The sequence below is a fragment of the Carettochelys insculpta genome, chromosome 23 (genome assembly GCF_033958435.1).
Source record: "Carettochelys insculpta isolate YL-2023 chromosome 23, ASM3395843v1, whole genome shotgun sequence".
Lineage (NCBI taxonomy): Eukaryota > Metazoa > Chordata > Testudines > Carettochelyidae > Carettochelys > Carettochelys insculpta.
The window spans coordinates 22,018,072-22,044,243 of record NC_134159.1 but is presented as its reverse complement, the minus strand read 5'-3'; the positions used below and the strand labels follow the sequence as shown (position 1 = coordinate 22,044,243).

The window sequence follows — 26,172 nt, the reverse complement described above, 5'->3', positions numbered from 1 at the left end:
CTCAAATATTTTGTGAGAGTCCGTCTTGTGAAGAGACATTAGAATTGGATACTACTGAGCCTAGTGCCCACGTGCCTGAGGACCCTCCAGATTATCTGCATGTAAAGAGATCTAATGCCAGGAAACTAAATGGAGGAGAGATGCTCCCAGGTTCATGGTCTCCTTTTAAAATAAAAATCAAACTCCAGCCCCTGCTGCCTCAGTTCTCTCCCTTCAGCTCCCCCCAAAATGGTGGAGGAGGGTGAGAAAAGTAAACCTGCTTTATATTTGCTTATGTCTATTTCAGATTTAGCGCCAGTGAGTTTTGCTTCTCCCAGATATTTGCAGACCCTGCTGATATTAAATAGAAACAGAAGTAGCCGTGTTAGTCTGTACTCCAACAAAACAAAGCAGCGGAAATGTAGCACTTTAAAGACTAACAAAATGATTTGTTCAGAGATCAGCTTTTGTGGGACAGACCCACTTCTTCAGATCAATCTCATTTCCAATAGTCTGACATTTGTAAGTACAGAGGACCAAAAAAAGGCAATAAAAACTGACAAATCAAATGGAGTTCAGGGATGGGGGTGAGAGGTGTGGGGGATGTTAAGTGTCCTGTCTGAGATAATTACAAGCATCGAAGGAAGGGAAGCAGTCTATGTGAGGTAGTTGAGATGGCGTTCACCTTTCGAGGAGGGGAGACCATTATTCGGACACAGACTGGCTAACCTAGTGAGGAGGGCTTTAAACTAAGTTCGACGGGGGCAGGGGAGCAAAGCCTGCAGGTAAGTGGAGAGCATGGATCCCTGGGAGATGAACTTGAAATGGGAGGGAGTATGGGCTACACTGGGAGAGTAAAAAGAGGGCCAGGGCAAAACTGGGAGACAAGACCAAATCAATGTCTGAGATGCCTATATACAAATGCAAGAAGTATGGGAAATAAACAAGAAGAATTGGAAGTACTAATAAATGAATACAACTATGATATCGTTGGCATCACAGAAACTTGGTGGGATAATACTCATGATTGGAATGTAGGTATTGAAGGGTACAGCCTGCTTAGGAAGGACAGACAGGGAAAGAAGGGAGGAGGTGTTGCCTTGTATATTAAATGTACACACTTGGACAGAGGTGGAGATGGACGTAGGAGATGGATGGGTTGAAAGTCTCTGGGTTAGACTCAGAGGAGTAAAAAACAAGGATGAGGTCCTACTTGGAGTCTACTATGGGCCCCCTAGCCAGGTGGATGAGGCTTTCTTTAAACAGCTAACAAAATCATCCAGGGCCCAGAATTTGGTGGTGATGGGGGACTTCAACTATCCAGGTATATGTTGGGAAACTAATACAGCAGGGGACAGACTGTCCAACAAATTCTTGGATGGCATTGCAGACAACTTTTTATTCCAAAAGGTTGAAAAAGCTACCGGGGGGGAGCTGTTCTAGATTTAATTTTAACAAAGAGGGAGGAAATTATTGAGAATTTGAAAGTGGAAGGATGCTTGGGTGAAAGTGATCATGAAATCATAGAGTTCACAGTTCTAAGGAAGGGTAGAAGGGAAAACAGTACAATAGAGATAATGGATTTCAGGAAGGCAGATTTTAGTAAACTCAGACAGCTGGTAGGTAAGGTCCCATGGGAAGCTAAACTGAGGGGAAAAACAGCTGAGGAGAGTTGGCAGTTTTTCAAAGGGACATTATTAAGGGCCCAAAAGCAAGCTATCCCGCTGTGTAGGAAAGATAGAAAACATGGCAGAAGACTGCCTTGGCTTAACCAGGAGATCTTGCATGATCTCAAAATAAAAAAGGAATCGTATAAGAAATGGAAACTAGGACAAATTACAAAGGACGGATATAGGCAAACAACACGAGCATGCAGGAGCAAGATTAGAATGGCTAAGGCACAAAATGAGCTCAAACTAGCTACAAGCATAAAAGGAAACAAGAAGGCTTTTTACAAATACATTGGTAACAAGAGGAAGACCAAGGAGAGGGTAGGGCCACTGGTCAGTGAGGAGGGAAAAACAGTAACAGGGAATTTGGAAATGGCAGAGATGTTTAATGATTTCTTTGTTTCGGTCTTCACTGAGAAATCTGAAGGAATGCCTGACATAGAGAATGCTAGTGAAAAAGGGGAGGTTTAGAAGTTGAAATAAGAAAAGAACAAATTAAATTTTACTTAGAGAAATTAGATGCCTGCAAATCACCAGGGCCTGATGAAATGCATCCTAGAATCCTCAAGGAGCTGATAGAAGAGGTATCTGAGCCTTTAGCAATCATTTTTGGAAAATCGTGGGAGACGGAAGAGATTCCAGAAGACTGGAAAAGGGCAAATATAGTACCCATTTATAAAAAGGGGAACAAGAATAACCCGGGAAACTACAGGCCAGTCAGCTTAACTTCTGTGCCAGGAAAGATAATGGAGCAGGTAATTAAAGAAATCATCTGCGAGCATTTGGAAGGTGGTAAGGTGATAGGGAACAGCCAGCATGGTTTTTTTAAAGACAGATCACGTCAAACCAATCGAATAGCTTTCTTTGATAGAGTAACGAGCCTTGTGGATAAGGGAGAAGCGGTGGATGTGGTATACCTAGACTTCAGTAAAGCATTGGACACGGTCTCACATAATATACTTATCAATAAACTATGCAAATACAACTTAGATGGGGCTACTGTAAGGTGGGTGAACAACTGGCTGGATAACCATACCCAGAGAGTAGTTATTAATGGTTTTCAATCCGGCTGGAAAAGTATAACTAGTGGGGTTCCACAGGGCTCTGTTTTAGGACCGGTTCTGTTCAATATCTTCATTAACGATTTAGATATTGGCATAGAAAGTACACTTATTAAGTTTGCAGATGATACCAAGTTGGGAGGGGTTGCAACTGCTTTGCAGGATAGGGTCATAATTCAAAAGGATCTGGATAAACTGGAGAAATGGGCTGAGGCAAACACAATGAAGTTTAATAAGGACAAATACAAAGTGCTCCACTTAGGAAGAAACAGTCAGTGTCACACACACAGAATGGGAAAGGACTGCCTAGGAATGAGTACAGCAGAAAGGGATCTGGGGGTTATAGTGGACCACAAGCTAAATATGTCAACAGTGTGATGCTGTTGTAAAAAAAGCAAACATGATTCTAGGATGCATTAACAGGTGTGTCATGAACAAGACACGAGAAGTCATTCTCCCGCTCTACTCTGCGCTGGTTAGGCCTCAGCTGGAGTATTGTGTCCAGTTCTGGGCACCGCAGTTCAGGAAGGATGTGGAAAAATTGGAGAGGGTCCAGAGGAGAGCAACGAGAATGATCAAAGGTCTAGAGAACATGATCTGTGAAGAAAGGCTGAAAGAATTGGGCTTGTTTAGTTTGGAAAAGAGAAGATTGAGGGGCGACATGATAGCAGTCTTCAGGTATCTAAAAGGGTGTCATAAGGCAGAGGGAGGGAACTTGTTCCTCCTTGCCTCTGAGGATAGAACAAGAGGCAATGGACTGAAATTGCAGCAGGGGAGGTTCAGGTTGGACATCAGGAAAAAGTTCCTAACTGTCAGGGTGATCAAACACTGGAACGAATTGCCAAGGGAGGTGGTAGAATCTCCATCACTGGAGATATTTAAGAGGAGGTTAGATAGATGGCTTTCAGGGACCGTCTAGAAAGTGCTTGGTCCTGACATGAGGGCAGGGGGCTGGACTCTATGGCCTCTCAAGGTCCCTTCCAGTCCTACTCTTCTATGATTCTGTTCATTTTGTGTTGCAGGACACACATTCTCAGGTCTGAATAGTAACGGAGAAGGAGTCGTGCTAGTCTATACACTATCAAAACAAAAAGCAGTCAAGTAGCACTTTAAAGACTAACAAAATAATTTATTAGGTGAGCTTTCATGGGACAGACCCACTTCTTCAGACCATAGCCCTAGCAGAACAGACTCAATATTTAAGGCACAGAGAACCAAAAACAGTAATCAAGGAGGACAAATTTAGGAAAAAAAAATGATCAAGGGGAGCAAATCAGAGAGTGGAGGGATGGGGAAGGAAGGTCAAGAATTAGATAAGCCAAGTATGCAGACGAGCCCCTGTAGTGACTCAGAAAGTTCCCATCCCGGTTTAAACCACGTGTTAATGTGCCGAATTTGAGTATAAAAGCCAGCTCGGCCGTTTCTCTTTGAAGAATGGTGCGAAAGTTTGTGGGGTTTTTTTCCCCAGTAACACACATACCTTTTAAGTCATTAATAGAATGCCCCATTCTGTTAAAATGGTGACTAACTGGTTGGTGGATCTCGAGTGTTTTGATGTCTGTTTTGTGCGCATTAACTCTTTGTCTAAGGGAGTTAGAAGTCTGTCCAATATACAAAGCATCTGGTCATTGTTGGCACATGATGGCATATATGATGTTGGTAGAGGAGCATGAGAAAGTGCCCGTGATTCCGAGAGTAACCTGTTTAGGTCCAGTGATGGTATTTCCAGAGGAGATATGTGGACAAAGCTGGCAATGGGCTTTGTTGCAAGGAAAGGTTCTAGGACTGGTATTCCTGGGGTATAGACTGTGGCTATTTGGTTAGAATCCTCATGAGGTTGGGAGGTTGTCTGTAGGAGAGAACAGGCCTGTCACCCAGGGCCTTCTGGAGTGTAGCATCCTGATTAAGGATAGGTTGTAGGTCTTTAATAATTGGTTGCAGTGGTTTGAGTTGGGGGCTGTAGGTGATGACCAGTGGTGTTCTGTTCTTGGCTTTTTTGGGCCGATCTTGGAGTAGCTGGTCTCTGGGTATGCGTCTGGCCCTGTCAATTTTTGTTTTTTCGCTTCTCCTGGTGGGTAATTCAGGTTTATGAATATTTGGTAGAGATCTTGTAGTTTTTGGTCTCTCTCAGTTGGATCAGAGCAAATGCGACTGTATCTAAGAGCTTGACTGTAAACAATGGATCTAGTTATGTGTGCAGGATGGAAGCTAGAAGAGTGTAAGTAAGTATAGCGATCAGTAGGTTTTTGGTACAATGTGATATTGATCAGGCCATCCTTGATTAGTACTGTAGTGTCCAGGAAATGTATCTCTTGCATGTTGTAATTGAGGTATAAGTTGATGGTGGGGCATAGATTGTTAAAGTCTCTGTGGAATTCTCAGGTCTTTAACAGAATGGCCCCATTGAAGTGTTCACTGACCGCTTATGTGTATTGAGTTTCTGGATAGGGAGGGGAGAGCGTTACCCACAGAGAAAAGTTTCCTGAGAAGTTATTTCGTCTTTCCTTTTTCCTCCCTCCCAAATCGGAATGTGTGTGTGGGTTTTAGAAGCTGGGTGTGTACAGCATTATTTTCAAACCAGAAGGAATAAAGATGAGTTCACCTTTTTATCTAAATAACTGTTTTTCTAGGGCAGAGCTCGCATGACTTAGTTCATTAGCAGTGCTGCTGTTCTCTTTGTGTGAGCGTGAGAGACGGCCTCACTGAGTGAAGGTATGGAAAGAGGTGACTTTCTGTCCCCTTCCTGAGATGTGTTTGTGCTAGAATGACTGTTAACTGTCGGGAATTCACTCAAGGTGACAGCTTTCACAGCTGGGTTTAAAATTACGTGAACTTCGAGAGGCAGCTCCTCCACTGACAGGTTTTATACTCTGAGTTTAAGTAATGACTACATTGACGGGAAGACACAAGCTTCACATGACACCAACATGGTTCCAGCTCTTTCAGTGCATGATTCAACGTGGTTTTTTTTACTTTAGGCTGCTTTTAATTATGAATTCCTTGAAAATTATGAGCTTTCCCTGTGCGTGGCTCAAGCAGAGTATTTTTCACTTGAGGTGTAAAAGCTGCCGTCATGTACATTTAATGTGCGTATTACACAGGGATCGACGGAGAGGAAGCTGCACTCTTTTCTTTGCACTTACACCTGGTGATACGCCATCAGTATTCTGCCATTTGTCATTTAGAAGAGGAGCTTCCTGGCTTCAGCTGCTGCTGCTTTTCCTGGTGTACGTTGGTAGAGCTGCTGGCGGAGTACCTCTGTTCCATTACATCCTATAGCCACCTCATCAGTATAGTATATCCCCCCCCCCGCCCCCGTCTCTCTTGCACTTCCCGTGGGGGGGGGTACCCGCAAATGCTTATTCCCTGCCACTTAAAGCTCGTGCATCCTACTCAGGGACAATGCTCATTGGGTATGCTGCGGATTTTGTAACCAGGACTTGGGGTTTAAGGTGACCAGAGCTTGCCCCCAGGTGAACAGGTCCTTTCCCTTCAACCTGTGTAGTGGGAACTTGATTTCAAACGTTTGCTTTAATAAATCTGAGAGTCCCCAGGAGCTCATCACGCATCATGGCTAAAGTGGCACGTGAGGTGGCCTTTCTCTGAGTTCCCTCGGGGAGAATTGCATGTGCAGTGGAGGGCTTTGTACTGCCAGGGCTTCAGCTCAGTGTTCAACTTCATAAGCACAGAACGTGTCTGAAAGACAATTGACATGCACCTTGCACTGAGATGGAAGGTGGTGAGGTCTGTGATACATTCCCTACAGGCAATAAGCACTAAATTCCATGGCTTTGTATGTGTCCTTTGTTGTTTAGCTCCAATGTGAGATCACAGGCATTCTGCAATTCCTTTGGAATAATTTATTACCATTTTTAGTAACGTTATTTTTAGAGGAGTCCCACATTTCCATCAAAACAACCTATGTGTGATTGTGCAAACTGATGGATTGTTTCAAGGTGCACAATCTCCTAAAACTACTTGCAGTCTTGGCCAAGGAATACAGGCAGTCTTGAACTGTCTGGTAGTCAGTTATGTTAAATGTTGGCATCATTCAGCAGCTCCAGACACCTCTAACTTTACCAACCCCTGTGCTCATTTTAAGCAGCAAATACTTAAATCTACCTTTGTGATTCTCTCCCCCTGAGAGGGTTTGGTTAGCTGTTGTCAGGACTTGTTTGATGTCAGACATCTTGGGGTGATTGGCACTTTGAGAAAGCAAAGTTCGCCGCCTTTGTAACTGTAGCATCCTACCAAAAATGCAGTGAGTGTAAATCCCTAATGACACCAATGTTAGTGACATATATTGAGAGTGAAATATTCTCTTCTGCATGTCAGTGTGTGTGAGTCTCCATGCTGGTGGGTTGCTTTAACTCTGTAATGGGGTGGGTAGTTCATCATTATAGGTACAATAAGCGCTTCATCAACACCTGAGTGATTTAGCAATCACTCGGGCACCTTCGTGTGATAGAAAGTGAAGCGGCAATTTGTGCATACCCCGTCATGGTACGGTAGGGAAAGGGTCGGACGTGCCGGAAGCATTGTCCCTGTTCCCTTGTGAAGTGTTCTGAGTGTTGCTTTGGTTCTTTGATATCTGCAATGCTGCTGCATTGGACTGCATACCTTGCAATGGTTTGATTTAAGCAGGATGACTTTCTCCCTTTAGATAGGGGACGTGTGGTTGCAGGCTGTGGATGTCCACCCTCACACAGCTTCCCCTTCCTGGTTAGGATTACCTTGAAGCTACTCTGTCCTTCTCCGAACCTCAGACCTCAAGAAAGAGGGAGCAGTGCAATGTACCAATGTGCTCTCCCTATAGGGTTTGTCAGAAAATTGGCTTGATCCACCATGCAAATCACAGCATGGTTTTGGCTTTGGATCTGGCTTCCTCTGAGGCATTAGCTGCTGCCTGTGAGGGGTGGAGGGATCCTGGTTTTACGGACTGCTGACCTGCTCTAATATGGCAGTTCCTGCCTTCGCTTGGTCTCAAGTCGTGCACAAAAATGTGACAGTGCCAGGATGTAATGGAGTTCAGAGTTCAGGAGAACAGAGAAGCTAAGACAGGGTCCCCATAGTCCAGAAAGCGAGTCTAATACAACTGACCTGCAAGATGTTTTTTTTTTTTAATATGGCCAAATTAGCACCAGAGCTATTTAGGTTATGTTACCGCAGCCTGATCTGTATTCTGCTGCTCTGGAACAGTTCTGGGAAAATGTGATTGTCTTCATTGTGGAGTTTGACCTTATTTGCTTCCATTATCAGTGAAATATATTGGAATCCATTTCTGCTTATTCATCTCAGGGAGTAGGTTTGAAATGATAGATAATGGCAATGATTAGCGTGGGGAGCCGGCTGTGTTTTCTTTTAAATGTCAAAACTGATTAGGTGAATTTATCCGTAGCAGATGTGCAGAAAATCCATTTTAACTATTTGTCTCCTAAATTGCTAGTCGTGACCTGCATCGGCTCTTCTGTGTGAGGAAGGGGTTAGACAAAGACTTGCTGTGCTGAAAGAAAAGTGGCCTCTTGCTTCCAAGAGAACATTACTTATCAAAACTGTGAAGGGAGTGAGCGGTAGGTAAGCGAGGAGTTGGGGCTATCAAGAGGCTAAAGCAGGTACTCCTCACTGCAACACTGATTTCGGATTCTGGGGGAGCTTTTCTGGGAGACCCATCTGCTGCGAACCTTTAGTTACAACTCGTGCATTTTATCTACATAGCTCATGGAGGCCGTCTCCTGAGGCTGTCACAGACTCTGCCTGTTAAGTTTTGAAGCGATTTTCAGGAACTTCCCTCATGTGGAACGTGTATGAGTGGGAGGGTGGGATAAGAAGATTTCTGGCCTGTCCCTGTGCCCCTGAGAGCTGCCCTTGTGGGCATGCTCATTGCTGGAATAGTGTGTAGGGATGTCCAGCCAGAGTCCTGGTATGCAAACGCTTCATCTCCTCTTTCGACTGGTAGAGCCGGACCTCAGGCACTGTGGTCATGGATGGAGCTCAGAGCTGGACTTCGTGTTGTGAGCCTGTGCCTCGCTTTCCTGTCTCTTACCTCTGAGTCCTGTCCCCAGCATAGGCTGAGGAAGCAGTGCTGTGCCACAAAGATACCAACCAAACTGCTGCTCTTGTGGTGCTGCTGTGGCACTGCCCACACAAAACCTGAAGTGGCCCAGATGTAATCAGATGCCAGCTATTTTGCCTCCCTGTATTCCTCCAGTACCTCCACTGTAACTCGTATTCCTCATTTCCTGCCCTGGCATTGTGTTGCTCTTCTGCAGTGTGCAGCAGACACGTTGGGCCTGAGAGATGGATGGGAGAATGCTCCTGGGTGTGTGAGCTGCCACCAGTATCTCGTGCACAGTGAGAGTCTGTCATTTGATGTTGCATACCGGAGGTTCGTATTGCTGACACCTCTAAAGGATGCCATAGTCTGTGCTGACGGGCATTTGTTTGCAGACATTCCAGATGGAGATTGGTTTTTGCCTGCCTGTTACTCTTCTCAGCTGCCTGTTGCCACCATGGAGTGTAGAAATTCTCTTAACCAGAGAAAGGGAAACAAAATCCACAGTTGGCAAGAAACATTCCAAGGCCTCTTGTTCCTCTTTGTTGCCTAACAAAAAAATCAATCTTGCCTTTAAATTGCTCTGAACCCGCCTGTTAGCCCATTTAGCAGTGTAGTGCTTTAGCAGTCTAAATAATGCATGGCTCGTTTCCAGCTGCCACCATAGGAACCGCTGATTAACCAAGCCATCTGTGTTTTGCAGGTTGTGTCATCACTATTTCTGGGCGCATGACCTTCACAAGCAATAAATCCATGGAGATCGAGGTTTTTGTGGATGCTGACCCTTTTGTTGATGAACCTAAAGAACGATATCGAGCTGCCAGTGCGTTCTTCACCTATGTATCCCTGAGCAAGGAGGGGAAGACGCTACCTGTTCCACAGCTGGTGGTAAGGAGTCGTCTTTTAAAGATACCAGCCTTTTTGCTGGGTAATGTGAGGCACTGGGTCATGGAGCAGCACAGGAGCAATTCATTGTAAGGTCTCACTCCTGCCTTGTAGCCCTGAAAAGGGCGGTTGGGTTATTCCTTTGCCCAGACAGAGCCAATTTACAAGGGAGTCATGGTGTTATGGATGATGGGGCCCGCATGATAGTGGCTTCATGTTTCCTGCTCTTAGCTCATCTTGTCAGACTTGCATCTGTACCTGAGTGAGCAGATCTGCTCGAAAGCCCAGAGCACTTTTCTGGCACTTCTCCATCTTCACCTGTAGAGCTATTGCAAATTAACGCAGGAGATCAGCTAGCGGCTGTGACTGCTTTTGGAGCCATTTATTCAGCTGTGGCTAACTGGCCTGCAGAGCAGGGTGATTGCTAGCAAACCTACCAAGTACACTAGAAAAACGTCCCGGCAGACGGCTCAACTGTCACTGTGATATCTGGCTGCCCAGGAGAGGCAGAAGGCAACAGCCCTGCCTTGAGCTCCATGCAAAGGGAAGCCAGGCCAAAACCGTGCACGTCCCCAAAGCTGAGTCTGCAGTGTGTGAGGTTGTTTGCTGTTTCTGTGCTTGGTCTGATCCCCCTGGAAGGGGATCTCATGCCCAACCTCAGGCAGTTGCCCAGCATCCCCCTCCAAGGTGGGGAGCTTCTGGAGCTCCAGGACAGCAAGGTGAAAGAGGGGCTATTCACAGGTGACTTTCCCTCCACCCTAATTGTTACCCCTGCCTGCCTGCCTTAGGTCTGCAAATGTGAGTTACTTGCTAGCATGTGAATTTACCAGAGTCTGGCTGCTGTCCCACGCTCACTGTCCCGTGCTGCATTTCTGCCCTGCAGCAACCGATTCGTTTAGCTTTGATACCGTCGTGTCTCTGTCTGATCTGTTAATTACGTTAGTGGGCTACTGATTAAAATTGCCATTACTGGTGTGGCAGAGAATGCTACCCTACAGGGCAAGTGAATAATTGTCCCCAGCATGCTGCGTAATTGAGCTCATCTGGAGGGGGCACCAGGACTGAGCCAGTAGCATCTCTGTTGCTTTTCTTCAGGGAGCAGTCACTGAGTGAGTTCAGGACATCACTTGCCACATCACATCCGCATGTTGCATTTTTGTCCTACATTCTTCCTTCCCTGTGTTCTCTCCTCATTATTGCTGATTGCTTTCTAGATACGGAGCAGGCAAACTCCCTCTGAGTCGCAGGGAAAGGTAAACTTTTTCCCATGTGCAGTTTGAGGAAATCTCACCTGTACCTGAATTTCTGCCTCTCTGCTCCTGCACCTCACTGATAGATAGCAGAACAGCAGCGGCACAGTGGTGGCAGGGCCCTAACCCAAAGTATGGGGAGCAAAGTCCAAAATACCTTTGCAGAATGTTGGGTTTTTTCCCCCCTCCTTGGAGGGTCGCTACTGAGTGTAACAGCTCCTGCAGCAGCAGAAAGTGTTTTAGAAGTGGCCATGACTCTTCCTTTGCCTTGAAATGCTGTTGGGAGGTTTTGTCTTTCGTAAGCACTTAACAAACACACAGCCTTTAAACTGTGCGTGCATAGAGATCTTTCCTAAAAACAAATATTCAATTTCTTGCTTCAGAGGTTACAAGTGTCTTTTTTGTTCATTAACAACTGAATAGCTTACAGGCGTCAGCTTTTCATGTGCCATACTTTGGGGTTTGTTGTCTAACAAGATCTTTCCTTCAATTATTCAGCAGAAAAATAGAAGCATAAATAAGTGTTTCAAAAGCAAGCCTTGCCAACCTTCAAAACGTATGGAGTTAGATATCAATGGTCTTCTCTCTTCTGCATCGAGAAACAATCTGTTGACTTAAGCTTCACTCGCTCGCCTTCCTTGTTAGTTATCAAGGCTCATGTAGGGCATGTAATGTATGAATGGAGAGAGGAAACTGCACCCTGGACCCTCCCAATCAGTGGCTCATCCCCTCGCTGAGCCTGATGCTTTCCCTTGCCCATTCACTCCTTTGAATCTGCTTCAGCTTCCTTGTGTATTTTTAGCTCTCCTGACATGTAGTGCAGAACTGCTGACATGGAGTTATTTCTTGATTTAATATTTTATACTGTGCAGATTTCCCCTCACCCCCCGTCTGCCAGCCTTGAAATCACTTTGTTGGTTAATTATAACCTTAGCCATCAGAGTTGCAGTTATATTTCACACACCTGTATTTGCCTGCTGTGTACATTTTTAATGTATTGCAAGGAAGAAGCTTTTATGTCCCAGTAGCTGGGGCTGTCTATGCTATCTTGGAGTGGAAGCTGAATATTGACAGACCACAAGGGTCTCTGGTTATACCTGTTGTCACATACCATGGAGGGCCCATAACAAATCCACTTCTGGGCTATTTTTCATAGGGTCCCTACAGTCTCTTTGTATTTCAGATAAACAACAAACCAGAAGCAATGAACCTACCATCTCACCTGATAACTTGGTTACTATACCATCGCTTGCAGCTGGGGACCCACTGGGGTTGGTTGGCTACGGAATGATTCTTGCCTGGTGTTGAAACACTGGTCTCCTGTGACACCAAACATCACTTTTGTCTTGGCTGGATTTGTCCGGAGCCAGCCACGCTCACCGAGGTTCAGGTTGGATCGCTAGGCACCACAAAGCAAGAGATGCGCAGAGACTGCATTTGTGAACAGAGCTGGGGAACTGACTGTCAGCCACAGCCTGGCTTGTGACACCGCTTCCCGTCATGCCTCTTGCCCTTGAGGTGCAGCAGTCGTGCGCAGTGAAAGGGAGAGGTGGCAGCGAAAGAAGTTAGTCTCCAATCAAGAGTTTACGGGGGAGTTAATTGGGAGAAGTATGTCCTAGTAGCCTTTGTTGTTACTTAGTCTGTAGCACATCTGCAAAGGTATTTGTCAGGCCTGTTGTTACTTAATGACAGAAGTACCATTGATGGTGGCAGCAAACCATGCAAGAGCAGGTGGAATGGGGCACTTCGCATTAATCAGTGCTTTATAAACTGCCAGTTGAATGGTTGTGTCTTTCCTGGCATACGCAAGAGGCTGCTGCAGTCACTAGGAAACTAGATTTTGAAGTATCTTAGCACTGAGCGAATCTGGCGCCTGCTGTTTCTGCCCAGTTTTTTGAATGGCACCTGCAACTCTTCACTGCTTGGGAGAGGTGCAGTACCTGGCAGAGCTGCCCACGGCCAGCCTTTCTTGGCTTATCAGGACATCTTTCTAGTGTTGGAATCCTGTTTTTTCTGAATTGTGCCATTGCTGTAGGGGGCCACTGTTTCCTTAAGGCAGAACTTGGGCATCATGCGGGAAGCTGGCCATTCAAATCAAGAGTCTGAAGCTTGACCTGCCTCTGCCAGTTTTCTTTCCAGCGGCCTGTGTGGTCAAGTGATGTCGGCCCACAGTTTGATACACTCTGAGAATGTCCCAGCCTCTGAGGTTCTTCTCCCTCTCGGGATGCTGCTGCAGGGACCTCGCTCAGAAATGGTCAGAACCCCACATAGCACCAGATGCAGTGTGCTGGCCACCCCTTCTCTGTCAGGAGGCTTCCCGGTCAGCCCACTGTCCTCAATCTTCATGCTCTGGCTTGGACCAGGCTGGAGACTTGTGGCAGCATAACAATGAGTGTTGCAGTTTTCCTGACCAAACTCCTAGTGGAGACAGCACTCTGGCGACAGAGGGACTCATCACCTTTTGGGGAGCTGGAGTAGCTGCACTGTGAGGGAAGCCCTTCCCTCAGCATAGGGAGTGTCTTCACTGGGCACTTCAGCCTGTGTAGCTGTTCTGCTACAGTCTGTAAACGTACACAAACACTTAGCGACCATCTTGGCCTACCTTGGGTACACGTGGTCTGGTGCGTGCGGGAGCTGGTATTCTCTGCAGAGCAGAGGAGAAACGTTAACAGGGAGAGCCTTGATTGTGGGTGTGGTATTTTAAGAGGGTTTGTTACCTTAAGGGTACTGTACTTGGAGCCTGTAACATTCTGGTTAAAGATGAATGAAGCCTTAATTTAGCTGTCAAACTGGTGGGGAGAGAGGAATCCATCAAACTCCGTTCTCCCCTAGGATTCACTGACCTTCTCTTCTGTCCCAGACGGAACAGTCACTCCAGACCAGCTGGGGCTGATGCTGTCAGGTGGTAGTTACTGTGATGGGGACAGGAGAATCATTTTGTGATTTTTTTTCGCCCTCAGTGGGATTTTACATTGGCAGGGAGTCTCTTATTTACTGTTCAAATGCAACTGCAGAGAAGCTATTGGATTTGGAAAAACAGCTTTCCTCTGAGCTGAAGAAAAATTGTGCAGCTCGCTCATGAGAAGCAGGTGATCTTTTCCTACCGCCTCTCCACCATCCAAGGAGAGAGACCCAGAAATGGGGAGGCCTGGAAATAGGCATCGGGGTTAGATTTGCCCCTTGTTATTCTTCAATCAACAAGTGTCCCTAGTGGCCCCCCGGATTACTAACTGGAACATGAGGGTTTTATTTCACACCTACAGTCCCACATGTTACCATAGAGACACCAAGAAAGTGGTTGGTACAGGAGGCCTTAATTTCCATAGCAGGATGGTATCTGCAGGATTCCAGGGGCCTGGCCCGTCCTATTGCTTGTTTGTTTCCCGTATCAGTCGTTTCTCATTGGGTTTGAGTTGTTAGGTATTTCTGCCCACTGGTTTTAAGTCTGCAGGACTCTTTGGTTAGACCCCAGAAACGATTGGACTTAACAAGATTTCCTAATGCCTCCATGATGAGGTTACGCTGCAGAGCAGGGCCAGCTGGCGTGATACATTCCAGCCTCTTTGCATTGCCTAGAAAGCAGCTTGATCGGGATTCCTGAGTTTTTCTTTACCATGAGGGTTCTGCTGTGTGGCCGAGAGCTTTTAGTCTAGAGGGGTCCTGGAGTGGGGAGCGGAGTGACTGCAGTATGTTATAGTTTGAGGCTGGTTTCAATCACCCCTGCTCCCACTAGCATAGGGTGCAGCCAGAAATCCTGGAGGAGCTGGGCCCAGGTTTATTAGGAACCTGTATCAGTTGGATGGGCCTTGCATTACCTGGTCTGTGATTACAGATGATTTTGGACAAAGCATCTGGTGCTGGTAGGAATTTCCATTCCCATAAGGTGTGTGTCTTGGTGGTGCTTGTTACATCACTGCATTTACCTACTGACCATCTCTGGGCTTGACGGGAAAGGCTCCAGTGGCAAGTGAAAGCAGGTTCCCAAGTGAGGACACAAGACGTACTTCTGCACCAGCACTCCTCGGTCAGTGGGGCTGGCAGCCCTTCAACCACTGGAACTTCTGGCAGGGGGTGGAATATCCCGATGGAGACAAGAAAACGTTTGAAAAGCTGCGGGTTAGTGATGGCAAACAAACTTTGCTATGAAATGATCGGAGGGTCTGGTCGTGGCTTACGTTTTCTTAAATCCGATGCAAATCTGTTAGCACAAATGGAGTTACGCCAGCGTGCAGTCAAAGGCAGGCGTTTCCTAGTCTGTGCCTTGCAGGGCATCTTCTCAAGGTACAGCCAGAGTCGCTGTCTGTTTCAGGTATTGCACCATCTATTACAGCTGAGTCACCTGTACCAGGTCCTGAGTGTTGTGGCTCTTGTACAGTCAGGCACCAGAGAGGTAGAGAGAGTATGAAGCAATACGTGTTTATAGCCTGGTCAGCTGCACAAATTCCTCCAGTGATCCCTCCCTTCCTTCCTGAGGACAGGATTATAGAAAGAGTGAAGAATTCATTGCAGTGTCTTGGAATCCAGAGTTTATAGAAGTCCAGACGTGCTCGGGAGTCTGGGCGTGAGACATCCTGCCGTCCTCCATTTGCCTCCTCAAAGTGCAGTAAGCGCACGTTTAACTTCTCCAGGTTTAGAGAGTGGAGGTCTGTATGGCTCAACCAATGAACCGTGAGGTTGTCACCGCCGACTTCCGTGGCGTTCCACTGGTGAAAAGTAGCGTGTGGAAAGGGGAGAATTGACCTTGTTGCAGGGCCCCCGATGGGGGGGGGGCAGCTGCCCTAGGGTCAGGGGCTCTGGGCTGCTACTGTGGTAGCAGCAGCACCAAGAGCTGTGGGCCCTTTCAGTTGCCTCCAGAGCTCTGGGTGGTGTGATCCAGGCTCAGCTGAGCTAGCTGGAGGAAATGAGGCGTGGTCCAGACAATGCTGAGGGCTTGTCCTTACCCCACCCCTTCTGCCTGAGGTCCTGCCCCTTTTGGGGGACCTAGAGCTCACCTCTTCCCCCCATCTCCACATACAAGGTCAAGTCTACTGCCAGCTCTGCCTGTTGCATCTTAATGGGCTGCAAAAATCCCCTCTGCTGCGCAGTAGAGAGTGGCACTCGCGTATTTGCTTTGGCCATTTGCATTGTTCTGGCTACCGTCTTTAGCTGAAATTAAACTCTAATTCTTTTTCAAACTGCTGAATAATTGAAGCAATGCAAATGTCACTAGAAAGAAATGAGCTACTTTGTGTGAATGTTTCCCTTGAACCTGCGAGGAACTTAATAACTTTTTGACATCACAAGCTGCTCATTTGCTCTGTGCTACCTTGAGCATAATACTGCTGCTGGTATCAACACCCAGAGAGATTCCTATGCTCTTTTGGATGTTGTCTAAATGATCTCCCCCTTCAAGTTCCTGTTGCATATTTCATGGGTTGTAAAAGAGGTCAACTTCCCCCACCCCACTAGATCTCGTCTTCCATCTCTTTACCTCTGATTTAACTACAGCTGTTTAGAGTTCAGTTTTAATAGTTGGCCCTTCCGCCACTCAGCTGAAAAAGTGTAGTTGACTGGTATGATAGCAACACATTCACCTGGCCTGAACTCTGGATTCCCAAATGCTGAGTAACAGAGGCATATGAAGCAGGATCACCCTCTTGGTAGCAGCAACCCTATCCAGACAGCCCTTGCCAATGGGAACCTTAATATATATTGACACCGTCAGCCCCAGTGGTGAAGCACAAAGGTGAAGCTCTTGTTAGATGTTGAAGAAAGCGGCTGTGTGAGGCTCTGTATCAGCCAGCTCTTTCTGAGTGCATCTGAGAGCGGTTTCTCCAGCTGAGTTAAAAATGAAATCTTTCTGGCATGGTGCTTGCATGTTAAAATCCTGTCTCTGGGGGTGTAAAACTCTCCAGACCTGGGGAAGCTTGATTGGAATGTGTAAGTCAGGTGTGAGTAACTCCAGTGAGAGGAGACTTGAGGTGGGAGCTCATGGTGTCTGATATCGAAACACACACCAGAGGTGCGTGTGAACATCTGCCCTAAGCTGGAGTTTTGGCTGCTTGGTCTTCCAGACAGTTAGAATCTTGGTAGACTTGTTGGCCGCAACCCTTTTCTGCTAATGACCTGAGCAGCTGTAGTCACACACAACCCACCAGCTAGGGCACGTGAAGCTTGTGAGGCTGTACAGAGGCACAGCCGGCTCTAATGAGCCTGTCCCGCAGCATTGCAAAGAGGCCGTTTGTTTGTGTTGTGTTCTGCCCATCAGCGTGGTGCCCAAGGGGGCTGGCCTTCTCTCTCAGCCACTTGCAGTGGGCTCCCCCGGGGAGATATTTTTATACCGACTGTGGAAGTTCAGGCACTGTCCGTCTTCACTGGGGCGTGTTTGCCATTGTCTGTCAAGCTGCTCTCTCTACACCTGTTGACTAGTACCATGGTGCTGCAGAGGAGTCTCCAACAGGCTGCTTAGAATGCTGCAGACTAAGGAGCACTGAGCATTTTGGGAAACTCCTTCCTTCCTTCTCTTCCCCAGGCATCTCAAACCCATGGCAAATGCAATCGTTGTTAAGCTCATGTTTGGCATTTGTGGACCTTTACAGCCATTATCTGACCCGATCACAAGACCAACTGTGTGCAGCTGAGCTGTATTACTGGCCCCGCTTCCTGGCTGGCAGAGCGCCTGCGTGTAGCCTTCCCTGTGAGCTGAGTGCTTGGGCAGCTGCACAGGAGAGATTCAGGCGGTGCCCAGCTGATTAGTGCAGTGCCCACAGCCACCTGCCTGGTTTTCTATGGGTGGTGCACATCTGCACATGCCTTGGTGCACAGAACAAAAATTATTCTGCCCACGGCTGGCAGAAATTAGAGGGACCCTGTCTGTGTGTCTGTCACTGAGTGCCAGAATTAGTTTTGGGGGTCCATGATGTCCATTCCTGGCACAGACTCCTCCGCAGACATTATCCTTGGCTAGTAGCTGGAATTACGCCCCCTGCAAAGGCCTGCATGTGAGCCATGCACTCCTTAAGCCCTTTGTGGACGGCTTTGGGAAGCAGCGCTTTGGGGAAGGGGATGTTTCACTCTGTGCCTATATTTGGTCTCTTTCCACCTGGGGAAGGAAATATCAACGACGCAGAATCGAGACTGACCACCTGGGGAAGGAAATATTAATGACGCAGAGTCGAGACTGACCACCTGGGATTTTTGGGCTCGCGTTTGGGTTGTTTAATGTGCAGCATGTGCCTCCTTCAAGTCCCCGAGGAGATGTTTAGGTCGACTGTGCTTACCCAGTGGGTTTGCTGATGCGATTCATAATGGCCCCACTCAGAGCACAAAGCCCTTTTCAGGAAATACGCAAAGCAAAATGCTTTAAACTGCAAGTGTGCTGGAGAAGATTTAGTCCCTTCCTGGGTGCAGTTAGGAGCCATGTGTGCTGCAGACAAGTGTTGCATAGAACGACTGGCATATTCATCCAAGGGCAGCGGAGCTCAGCGCAGAGCTGCTTTAACAAAACACAAGAAGAGGAGCAAAAGGTCTGCTGGGCTTTAAAGTTCAGCTCCGTAGCCTATTTATGAAATATAAATAGCAACTTCCTTGTTGTGGGAGCTGATATTTTAGCAGCATATTCTCCGTTGGCTGCTTGCGTGGTTCTGCTTTGTTTAAAGAGTTGCTGAACAGGCATGAGAGATTTAGTTACAGAGCATCTTTATTTTAAGAACTGGGTTTATGATGAGATCAGCCTCTATCTCTGAAGTCCCCAATATGAACAGTTGAATCCAACCTTAGGGAAGTAGTGGGAATGGAGTAGGGAGGACACACGATGGGATGTTTGTGCAGCGGTCTCAGTAGTGGTGACTTCCAGCATCTTTCCAAGAGCTGTTGCCTCATAAGGCCTGGTTCTGGTAGGAGGTGCAGCCATGTCGATTTCTATCGCTATAATGGGCATTGATTTGGCATGCACTGGCCAGTGCTGCTCTGTGGCACCTCAAAGTTGCACAGAATGGGTGTATTACTGCATGCTTCACAAAAAGGTCTTGGCAAGGTGCTGCCAGCTGGAAACTGTCCCTTCCTGCAGCTACCCATCACCAGTGTGCTTAAGTCCCCATAAGACTTAATATTGCTATGCATTTCATGAGCCTTGTGACCATACATATTTGCAGCTGTAGGGCAAATTCTGCCCTGCCTTTTGCCCAACACAGTGGGTTTGCACAGGTGCAAGTCACTGCAGAGTTCAGCCTACCCCGTGTGCCCTGCTCAATTAAATATTGGAAATAACCTGGACACAAGTTTTAATTGCACTCATTACGATCCACAGACGCCTTATGTTTCCCATTATAAACTCAAGTGAGGTTTCTCTGCATGACTTCACTAATTAGAGGTCTGTAACTGTCAGGCTTGCAGGAAATTGTTCTGCCCACCGCTGGAAGCCCTGATCAGCCCAGACAGCCATTAATTCCAAAACAGACAGGCTATTGAGTTGGCTAATTGTGAGCTTCATTACTTATTTCATATGCCAACTTATCAGAGTATGTTCTCAGATTTGCCTTTCCCATGCACAGTGTCAAAGTGCTTTGTTTGTAAGTTTCCAATCGGAAAGTAAGAACAATGTTTTCCACCATGGGTGAGTCTTACATATGCTAGTGGTGCCAGGCTGAACATCGTAAAGGAGATGAGACTTCAGGACCAGACTCAGCTGCTCGCACCAAGCATGCTGCCTGCCAGTCCTGGCACAGAGATGGGAGTGTTTACAGCACTCTCAAGGGACCCTCATAAGCAGTAACACCAGCAGACGCTAGACCAAGGGTGGGCAAAATCAGCCATGGGCTTGTGTGGCTCTCCAGCCCACCCAACTGATGAGCAGAGCGTGCACACTTACAGCCAGCAGCATGTTCTCAGCTGCCCCTCCCTTCACCTTGTTCCATCTGTAGCTGAGCAGCTCCTAGGGTTCTCCTGCTAGCTGTGCAGACAGGGAGAGGGGAGAGCTGAAGCTAGGGTGTCCCTGCCCCTGTACCCTGCCTCTGCTGAGCAGGGACTGGGGAGGAGGAGACACGGCAGAGCTGCTCCAGTCTGAAGCATGGATGGTAAGTGACTCAGGAGTGCAAACCAGGGGATGGGGGGACACACGATGACATAACAGAGCAGAAGCAATTATCCCTTAAAGAGACAGAGGTTGGCTTCTTGCAGGAACTTACCCAGCAGCAGCCAGCGCACACACCCTATTGCTGTCACACATGCCCCCGACAGTCACTGTCACACATACACTGCAGCACACACTCAACATCAGTGTCTCTCTCCACCCCCTGCCCCCACTGGGGGCCCAGAGCTAGCCCATGACCAGTACCAAAATTTGTGGAGCGGCCCCTTTGTGAAAATTCTTGCGCACCCCTGTGTTAGACCCCTCAACTCTGCTTGGCTGGAAGTCTGGCTGGCCGCTTAGTTGAGTAGCTAGGGGCTGAGTCTGCGCCTGTTTTGATGTCACCTCTGGCACTCAGTCACTATGCGGCTCTGTTCTTTCTCCATCTCTTCCTTTGACAAGCTGGAGAGCAGAGACAGGTTTTGCGTGAGGCTCATTGGAACGGATCACCTAGGGAGGTGGTAAATCAGCAACCTGGAGGATGTCAAGACTGGCTGCTCTTTAAAGGGAGCTGTAGCCTGTCCATTGATATTTGGGCTTGGTGCTGTAATCAGTGTGTGGTGCTGTAGCTGTCACTCAGGACGTCAAACGATCTTGTCCTGACGGTCCCTCTGGCTGGACAGCCTGCGAATTGTAGATTTCTGCATAGGGCTGTGAGAGCCGTCCTGCCCCCATCCTCTTCCATTGTGCCACACCCAGGGAGGGCAGCCAGCTGAGCTGGTCTGTGAAGAGCCCCGGGGTGTGCAGTGCGGTTACCAAACACCTGCATACTCGACCAGAGCCGCCTCCGCTGCTTTCTCTGCAGCTGCCCTTAGCGTGCCGCACCCAAATGTCTCCTGCAAAGCGTGTGCTGTGTAGGGAGGCGGGAAGGAGCCCCTGGAGCCAGCTGGAGTGTGGGCGGCTGCGCGGTGTCACTTCATCGCCCATTGCTTTCCGTGTGACGAGAGAGGCAGCAGCATGGTGGTGCCTGATAGTCACTCGAATAATGTCAAACAGCCCTGGGTGCCACAGGCATGTGGAGTGCTGCAGGCCTGGCTTCCTGCTCCCCACAGGGCAGATTCCGGCCTTCGCCATGGAGGCCGAACAGGCAACTCTGGCCAAGGCAGAGGGGCTCTTTCCTGGCTGGACCATGGTAATGAAATGGCCTGATGCCTTCAAAGACCTTGGGCTAGCCTGCGCTGGGAATTTCCAGGCCCTTAGTTTCCACTGGGTGTAGCTGTAGGCCAGGCTATGACGGCTTAGGAATCTTTACTTCTCCTGGCTGGAACTGACTTCCTTGCCTGGTAATGTGCCACGCTACTGCTATGCCCCAGAGCCAGCCCTAGACAAATTGCACTCCCACCCTCTACAGGTCCATGAGGTTTCTGAGATCTCGTGTCACTGGACAGGATAATCAGGGTGTAAAAACCAGCTGTTTTATGAAGTAAGTGAGAGTGCTCATTCCAGAGCAGATGCTCCTGGGAAGCTAACAGCACCTGGCTCCTCCCTGCATTCAACATCCTCCTGCCACTGGAGCTTCCACAACATTTTTCTAGCATCTGGCATCTCCTCTTGGGCCTGCCCAGAGCAGCCATGTGAGATGCAGCTCCTGGAGCAGAGGTCTCTCTTCTGGGCAGTAATTTAATAGTTAATCTGGTTTGCTGCCATGTGGGCCAGAATTCTATATTTTAACTGATTATCCCAGGCAACTGCCCAGTGTGCTGCGCTGCCTTTGATTTTTGCCATGTGCTAGTTGAGGGAATTGGGGCTGGTATCAGAGGCCCATCATTCGTATTACTACTTACAGCTTTAAGCTATATGCCTTCAAGGGGAGGTGCATGTCTTTGTGAGATCCGAGGGCCTTGCCAGTGGGATCCCGCACAGTATTCTCCTGAGTCTTTGTTCCTTAGATGCACCAAGTGAGCACTTTTCTGTCCCCCTTCCCTGACATTCTTAAATAACCCCTGATGTGGTGGGTGAAGGCAGAGTGCTGAGACAGCATCTCTGGGTTCTTCCAGGCATCTGACCTCGTACCACATGGCACCTGGATTAAGAATGGTGCCACGCACGTTCAGCTGCCCTTGCGGCAGTACAGCTTGGCCCGGCCCGGCCCGGCCAGTGCTCGGGAGAAGAGGGATGTGTCAGGGTTTGTTCTCAGGCTGCTGTAGACATGGGTTGCTGGCAAATGCAGCAGGGCTCTCCTCCAGAGCACTTCAGCTGCATTAGTCGTTTATTTACTTGTTTGCCACTTACTGCCAGGAAAGCCTGTAATGGAGAGCAAAGCCCACGCAGACAAGAGGCTGCTCTCTGCCCCTCTTTCCCAGGGCCCTTGCTCAGTCAGTTAGTGTACTCTCGCTGCCTGTTCAGTGAGGCAAAGCTTCCCCTTGTTTACAACACGCTTACACTAACAATTCAGCCAGGAGAACCCTCAAAAGCACCAGGCAATTCACATTACTACTCTGCAGGCTAGAAAACAGCATCAAAATGATACATAATAATAAATTGTTGTGATCTGTGATCATCCCCTTTGCTGCTTGCAATTAAGCATGAAACCTTCCTGGCTCAGGTGCAGATTTTTCAGCTGGGGCACGCTTGGCCTGTGCGATTTGTCTCTGTTCTTGGTGCTTGGTGAATCTTGTAATCCGCAGCGAACAATGAACAGCATCTTGGCCAGCAGTCTGTGGCTTGGCAAAGACGTGCGAGCCTCCACCCTGGGCTTCCACTGATTGCTGGGCTGCACCCACCCTGGACACATCCTGGGGAAGCCTTTTGGCACTGGTTTAAAGGCACAACTTAAGCAAGTGGATCATGGGCATGCCTGAGGGATGTGGGTATCTACCTGGGCAGTTCACCAGCTGGCCAAGCCAGTCAGCCCCTCTGCACTGCTGTTTTCACCTGTGTGGAGTCCTACTGCTGGAGCCTTTGCCACACCCGAGGAAACGAAGATGGAGGGGGGCCTGGCTCGCTCGGGGTGACACAGCGGTGTAAAGGCTCAGCGTCCCCCCCCACCAGAACCTTTGCCTGCTGCCTCCCCCTGCCAGAGGCTGACACGAGTCACTAGCCTGCTGCGCACTGCAGTGGGGAGGTATTCCAGTGCAAGCAGTGTGCACTGGAGGTGTAGCCTAGGGAAAGCTATTGAGTCGATCAGGGACAAGGCCAGCCGGGCTTGTGAAGGGGCTTTCCAGAACAGGCTGCTGCAGACGATGTAAAGCACTGGCTTTAGGGGCTTTTTCCTCAGTCACTGGTAAAGAAGCGCTCTGCTTCTTCCTCACTCTGCTCCCGTTTGCTGGGCTGAGCCGAGCCGGGCCTGACAGCCCCCTGAGGAAAATGCCCATCCCAGAGACAACGCTGAACACGGGAGAACCAGTGACTTGGAAAAAACAACTTGTGTGAAACACAGTAGAGCCACGCAGCTAGCGAAAGAGCTGCCGTGCTCCGCTGGCTGGGAGGTGCCCAGCCTTCGACAGCTTCGACCTCAACTTTGGGGTGTCTGTGGGAGGAAGGATGCGCTGTAGCCTGACGCTGTGTTCCAGAGCTCATTCTAGTCTTTTCTACCAATAGCATCTTACTCTAAAACATGCGGGAGTAAAGCAATCGGCTCCCAGCTCATGGAGGGTGTTTTCGCTATGCATCACCCCGTTTGTTGGGCCCCGAGAAGTGTCTGTGAGAATTAGTAGCAGACATGGTAAATGATTGGCCCTGTCTGTAAGGGCCTAAGAGGATGGCTGTAGTGAGGCGGGCGGGGCTCTGGGGAGGCCCTGTGGGTTGATGAAGCTACTGTTACACCTGTACAGCATATGGGTTTGCAGGCCAAAGTCCTTGGGCTGCAGTTCCTTCAGTCTGGGATTGTCTGGCTCTGTCTGGGAAGTGCAACGTTCACCCTGCTGCTGTGTAAATGCGAGAGAATACAATGGTAACCTTCTCTTGCTGCTAGCCTCTGATAGTAACCCAGCCTCATTCATAGTTTTGCTTATGCCTTTCTAAATTGTGGAATGAATTTGTTCATTCAGATCACATTAGCAGGGTTACCTGCAGCCAAATGTCGTGTGGAGTGGTTATCAAACCATGTAAAATCGTACATGGGTGTGTAACAAATGCTGTAATTTATAAAATGAGTGGCCATGAAGATGTGATCCCATCAGGGACTTGGCAGCATGTGCTTGGCTAAGAAATTAAAAGCTCCTCTACATGCCTGAAAAATTGATTTGTTTCCCTGGCTAACACACTTAACAAACCATTTTCCGTGTAAATAAGTGAATTGCCTGTAATGTTTGACAGACCTGCACCTGCTGCTTTTATCTTAGGGGGTGGCAGGTCGCAGGGCTTCCAGCGCTTTTATGTGGGGATGGCAGGCTTGCAGAAGTTTTAGTGGTGCCCAGAACACCGCTACCGACCAAGTTCCACCCCCGCAACCTGCCTATGGCTCCTTGCGGGGAGGGAGGGGGGAGTGCAGGTTCTGGGTTGGAGTTTGGGTGCTGGGTGCAGGCCCTGGGCTGGGGCAGGGGATTAGGGTTCAGGGGCTGGGGTACAGGGTGCAGGCTCTGGAAGGGTTTGGGTTCAGGAGGGGGGGAGCCAGCTCGAAAGCAGAACAGAAATAGTACTCAAGGCTTTGCTTTTTCTGGTTAACAGGTAGAAACTGAAGAAGAGAAGCAGCGTTTTGAAGAAGGAAAAGGGAGATACCTTCAAATGAAAGCAAAAAGGCAGGCGCAGATGCCACCGCTCACTCAACAATGAGCTTTCAGCTGGACCGAAACATTTACGGGAGAGCCACCTAGACATATGCATAGCCACTTAGAAATATTTACTTGGACAAATACAACAAACCTCGCACTAGTGTTGTATGAAGTGTTCTCGGGGCCCTGTGTGTTCCCTGATCTGGTACTGTGCAAATGGATGCAGAATTCACACACTGCTGCAGAATTGTATTCCAGAACATAGGTTCACTTTTTTTAAAGAAAGCTTTTCTGCTTGCAACTCCAGTGTTGAGATGGAGTGTTTGTGTGTTCCCATGTAAATGGAAAGAATGTGACATCTGAGCTTTTCCCCCATTCAGCGCAACTAAATGTTAATCCGAAAGGCACCGATGCCAACTTAACTCCAGTTTTGCATTGTTAAACTACTGATCAGTTTAGCAGGAACATCCAGTCTAATCTGTTCATTCCATGATTCCAGGCAAACGGCTGTGCCCTTCCACATGCCAGAGGCCTGTGTCGACTCCCCCAGCCACTCATTTCCCAAAGGCCAAGTCCTGCAATCCAGCAGCAATCCCTTTGTAAAGGGCATGTTGCACATGTAGGAGCAACACAGAACTGGATGTGATGTGCTGTAAACGCTACAAGGTTAGATTCCAACACAATTCAGTAGGATAACTCCAGGCTGCACAGAAGGCAGCAAGGTTTGCAAGGGAATACACAAGGCCTTGACTCTTTGTAATGCAGTGTTAATCTACAGTATGTCCTCAAATATGTACACCAAAGCTTGTTTAAAATACTCAAGTATTAATGCCGCTCAGTACTGTATGGGACTCTCCATTCATTCCATTCTACTCTCGGTAATGTTTATGTGCACAGCTAAGTTATTTACGGTGCACTGACTTAAATAAAGTTGGTCAGTCTTCAGCTGGAGAAGATCATGTGGCATGTTTTTTCTTTTCAGACCCGGTGGGTGTGGTCTAAGTAATCATTCCAAGGTGGGGTCTAGAGTCATTTCCCTTCAGGGTGAGGGTGGGTTAATGTGTTCGTGGGATCGGATGTGAAATGCTGCTTAACTGAAATGTGCAGAAGTTTTCATGCTGAGTGTCTTGGGCAGGGGTAGGGAACCCCTAGACCACAGCGTGGCTGGAGCTGGACCCTGAGGCTTAGGGCTCCCGTCCGTAGAATTCAGCCTGTGCGGGGTTGGGAGCCCTGAGCCTCGCAGGCCAGATCAGGCAAGCCACGGTCCGGATTCAGACAGTGGGCTGTGTTGGGGACAAGGGGCAGGAAGCAGTGTTGGCCTCAGCTGCCAGTCGCTGCTGTTCCCCCAGCCGGGAGAAGAGGGAGGGAGCGAGCAGCAGCGGCTTCAGCAGCCTGCGCAGAGGCTTCCTACTGCTGCTCTGACTGGCCAGAAGACAGTGCCCGGGAGCTGGGGGAGAGAGCACAGGGCCATTCATGTTTGGGGGAGCTGAAAAGAGAAGCTGCACCCCTGTTGCCCA

At 48.4% G+C, this 26,172-nt stretch overlaps 1 protein-coding gene across 2 annotated transcripts in view; it reads left to right on the top strand.

The window, feature by feature from the left end:
- ACOT7 (acyl-CoA thioesterase 7) overlaps positions 1 to 25,601 on the top strand; it is a 121,554-nt gene extending 95,953 nt beyond the window's left edge. For both annotated transcript variants that reach the window (XM_074975531.1, XM_074975530.1), the window contains 2 exons: positions 9,466 to 9,650; positions 24,612 to 25,601. In XM_074975531.1, the coding sequence (XP_074831632.1) occupies positions 9,466 to 9,650; positions 24,612 to 24,716 (290 nt within the window). In that variant the 3' untranslated portion in view covers positions 24,717 to 25,601. The remainder of the gene's footprint in view (positions 1 to 9,465; positions 9,651 to 24,611) is intronic.
- Positions 25,602 to 26,172: the final 571 nt, after the last annotated feature.